We start from the raw sequence: 4,300 nt of genomic DNA, 5'->3' as shown, positions 1-4,300 counted from the left end.
AGACAGAGATAGATAGATAGATAGATAGATAGATAGATAGATAGATAGACCCTCATTTTTAAGATTGTGGATACACTTAAATACACACAAGCATAGGGGTGCTTGGTCAATTCAGTCCTACTCATGAATTGGGCATGAATGAACAGGCTCTTTGGATACTTTCTATCTGGAAAGATGCATGGCTAATTATAGGTTGAGGTCTGAAACGTTGTGATGTCTGTCTGAACACAGAATTCACCACATGCCTCAACAAGTGCTGCGTGAGGCTGTACAAAGAACATACACATAAACACCATAATCATTACAATGTTTCAAAGTCTTTAGACTGTTAAAGCTGGCAACAGTCCAGTCAACGCTTATACACATATACAAGAGTCAACTGCTGTCCAACTCACCGAGGCAGCGCATCCGGTCTGCAGATGGCAAGTATCCAGAAGGACACACACAGGAGAAACTGCCCGCTGAATTAATGCAGCGTCCTCCATCACACACACGCTGGACGGTGGAGCATTCATCCACATCTGAGAGATTTCACACAATCAAATACAATTTACTTTTATTAGATCAAGTAGGTTTATTGCTCCAGCATGGCAGGGGAAAAGAAAATACAGTGGACAGCTGTACATGAGATGAGTGTATCTAATGAAAGGCATCAGCTAGAATGTGTATGTTCAGACAGAGCCATTTCTACAGAAGCTCAATTATAACCTAGACACAAAACACCTGTCAAATCCTGTGTTATTATCTGTAGGTCATGAACAAACAATCACAGTGAGGCTTTATAAATTCTATATTGTTGGGAATTTAAGCAGCAGTCTCTCATTTCATTATGCATGCAACCATTCTTTTCCTGGCATGGATACTGATATAGACCAAACACGCTAACAGTATGTTACTTACCCTCACACATCAGCGAACTCATGTGCTGCTGGAAACCCACGGGACACTGGCACTGATATGAGCCCACAGTGTTGATGCACTTTCCTCCTTTACACAGGTCAGGCACAACCTTACATTCATCAACATCTGGCCAAAGAGAAAACATCACACACTGAAAGCACCATCAATTCCCTTAAATCACTTTCTTTTGAAGTGTCAAAAAAGAGCCTGCAAATGGCAAGCCACATTCTAGGAGTGACTTACTGACTGAATGATCATCAAAACAACCGACCACGGTTCTTTTTAAAAGAGTTTACATTAATAATGAAAATAATGCAATAAGGCGGGTAAATCCAACATCAATAGATACTACAGTGGAAGGAGTGTAACATCTGGTACCAAAAAACACATTCAAATAATCTCACGGTGATCACAATATGAAGAATAACCGCCAAATAATCAGTGGAACAGTTACATTACACCTCTCTCAGTAACACTCAGCAGTGATGTTTCCTTCCTGCATGAATCAGTGCTTTTGAACCAACTGGAAGAGTAAATGATTCAGTAGCTATGTTTATATGCAAGCAAATAATCTGTTAGTAATTGGATTGATGGCTCAATCGAACTGAAAAGCCTTCATGTAAACACTTTAATCAATCTGATTGAGCTCAATCTGAATGAAATTTTGATCGGATTAGAAGGGGTGGTGTAGACCTTTTCTAATCCGATCGAGAGAACATGTAAACATTTGATCGGATTGAAAACCGAAACTGGAAATTACTGCGCATGTGCAATTACGTTGTTTTTGTAGAATGAAGTGTCATAAATGACTGTCATGTTATTCTAAAATTCTCCTTCCACTCATCATCTGTGAAGTGGAGCAGAACAACGTCCCATCAGTCCTCACTTCATACTCTCACCCACAGATGTCTTGTTTTGGCTATTTTACTGCTTGATTATTTAAAGGGGTCATGAATTGTGGAATCAACATTTACTTGAGCTTTTGATATATAAGAGGTCATCGTACTAAAAGAATATCCTGTAAGTTTCAAAACTGAAAACGTCCTTGTTACTGAAATAAAAGCTTGTATTGACACAAGGCCCAGTGAACGCCAGATCCTGGAATGTGTCTATGCATGACGTAATAGATAGCTTAAACACCACCTCCACTGAAGAATATCAACGCCCAATTCTGTAGCCCCGCCCACTGATTCACGCATGACAAGACCTGCGTCCCAGGTCTTGTCATGCTCATACTATCCATCCTAAATAGTATGTGAGATTAGAATTAGTGTGTCCCAAAGCATAGTTTGTTGAAAAGAGTATGCCAGAAGATGGTCTACTGCTTCAGGTAGATTTTTAAAGTGTGGATCCGTGCACACTCTGATGGCTAATATTACCCACAATCCACTGGGCTTTGACGAATGATTTAGTTCAAAACTAAAAACACAAATAAAAGACGTTAAAAAACTACAAACATGGCGGATGTGCGCGACCGATGGTTAAGTAGAGAGGTTTAGATAAAGGGGTTTGAGTTACTAATAATCAACATTTAACCTGTTAAAATTTTTTATTTAATGTTATCTGTGTTAGGATATTTCATCTGCAACAACAATGTGAACTTTTATAAACATCCATTTGGCCATTAACTTTTAAATGCATCATTATGCAGAAAATATGAGCAGAGTTCTCGGCATAAAGACCCGTGGCTGGCAGATCAAACTTTCTCTCCAATACGGTAGGAAGTTAAATGAAATGAAATGTGAAGAATGATTGACAGGCCAGTTTACAGTGACAGGATGCGTGTAATTATGTGACAGAGTGGACCGTTGAAAAAGATGCAATTGTATGACGTTATAGTTTGTCCCAAAGCATGCCTAGTCTTCTACTACACACTCAAAAGTGTGTACTTTTTCCTCACCAAAACAGTACATACATTAAGGGCGTAGTACAAGTAGACACATTGGGATGCAGCAATAGTAGGGAAATAACATAAGTGGTGCTAAACCGGATCGAGCAACCAAGCAATAAACAAGATCGCAAAATATTGTGCAGTGCCTGGTTGTGGAAGAACACAGTCGCTGCATAACCTTCCTTCGGATTCAAATATTAGGAATGCATGGTTGAACTTCCAAACTTCCAAAGCTGAAGTTCCAGCTCATGTGAGTAAAACATTGAGCATTTGTTTGCTTCATTTCGCCGCGGATTCCTTTGTAAACAAGACACAGGTCGACACTGGATTTGCAGAGAGACTGAGATTAAAAAGCAATGCTGTGCTGACAGGAATGGCGCAGCACACTTATGTGAGTAAAAAATATTTGTACTATGTCACTATTGCTTTGTTAAGAGATTGCTTGATTATGTGTACGTGTCTAACCAAAGTCACAGAAGGCTCCAAGTATGAAGGACGTAGCTTGTCAAACAGACACACAGAAAGTTAGTTTACTATGCAAAACTGTTATTCAATCATAGCAGTGGGCGTTTACTTCCAAGTCTTCAATGCAGCACGCCCATAAAAACTAGCGTTTCTCGAGCCGCCCTCAAAACCAGGGTAGAAAGTAGCCTATTACTTATTGATTTTGATATTTTTGAATATAAAAACCACTCGAATGTCATAAGTGGACCTCAGACAACTGTAGAGTCTGGACCAATCAAACACTCATTTTTCTGTAGTTATATTTAACAAATACTCTGTAACACCCCTCAGTTAACAAGCCATATGAGGTCTATGGACCCTTCCCCCGAAATGCATCTAACACCTCAGAAAGGCAGAACAGGCCTCTGGTTCCATGGCAACCAATGCTAAACCTTTCTGTGAATGAACACACATCTCCTCAGGACATTGTGTATACCATTATTGTGCTTGTATATTGTGTTTTGAATTGTATACTGTTTTGTGTGTGTGTTATGATAGATCACTAGTTAATATAGCCCCACCGATACCATGTTTGGTCTTCTTTGAATTTGTCTTCTGATGATCTAAACGAAAGTGTATATTATATGTTGGTACATAGGCAATATATTAGTGTTCTAAGAATCTTGATTCAAAATTTTGAATCATGCTCTCACACAAAGGGTCATAAAATTCCCCAGTATTTCCAACCTCCCGCTTGGAATTTCAGCCTTTCTCATTGGACAAGTCCATCCTGAGAGGTGTGAATCTTCTCAGACCTTAAAAGGCTCACGCACAGTTCCGCCCATGTTGTTGCGTTGTTGTTTTCTTCTGCTAAGTCTTCTGTTTATATACATTTCCCTTTTGAGCTAATTTGCTACATAATTGGTGGAGAATGCAGGCAATCGTTTAAACATTATTTGCAAGCGGACTCAGTATAAAACGTGTGTTTGTCTCATACATTTTTATTAACGTCTTACACATGCATACCAGCTTCTGATAAACTCAGATAAACTATAGCTTGAATGT

At 39.2% G+C, this 4,300-nt stretch overlaps 1 protein-coding gene across 1 annotated transcript in view; it reads right to left on the bottom strand.

Annotated features, from left to right (window-relative positions):
- Positions 1-4,300, bottom strand: part of LOC107705843 (fibrillin-2-like) — a 154,781-nt gene that overhangs the window by 148,886 nt on the left and 1,595 nt on the right. The window contains exons 2-3 of the mRNA XM_016509340.1: positions 901-1,026; positions 396-521 (exon numbers count right to left, since the gene is read on the bottom strand). Coding sequence (XP_016364826.1) covers positions 396-521; positions 901-1,026 — 252 coding nt within the window. The remainder of the gene's footprint in view (positions 1-395; positions 522-900; positions 1,027-4,300) is intronic.

Source organism: Sinocyclocheilus rhinocerous, unplaced genomic scaffold, assembly GCF_001515625.1.
Source record: "Sinocyclocheilus rhinocerous isolate Xijiao unplaced genomic scaffold, SAMN03320098_v1.1 scaffold924, whole genome shotgun sequence".
In the NCBI taxonomy this organism is placed as follows: Eukaryota; Metazoa; Chordata; class Actinopteri; order Cypriniformes; family Cyprinidae; genus Sinocyclocheilus; species Sinocyclocheilus rhinocerous.
The sequence above is the reverse complement of the archived record's forward strand: the minus strand, read 5'-3'. Positions and strand labels throughout refer to the sequence as shown.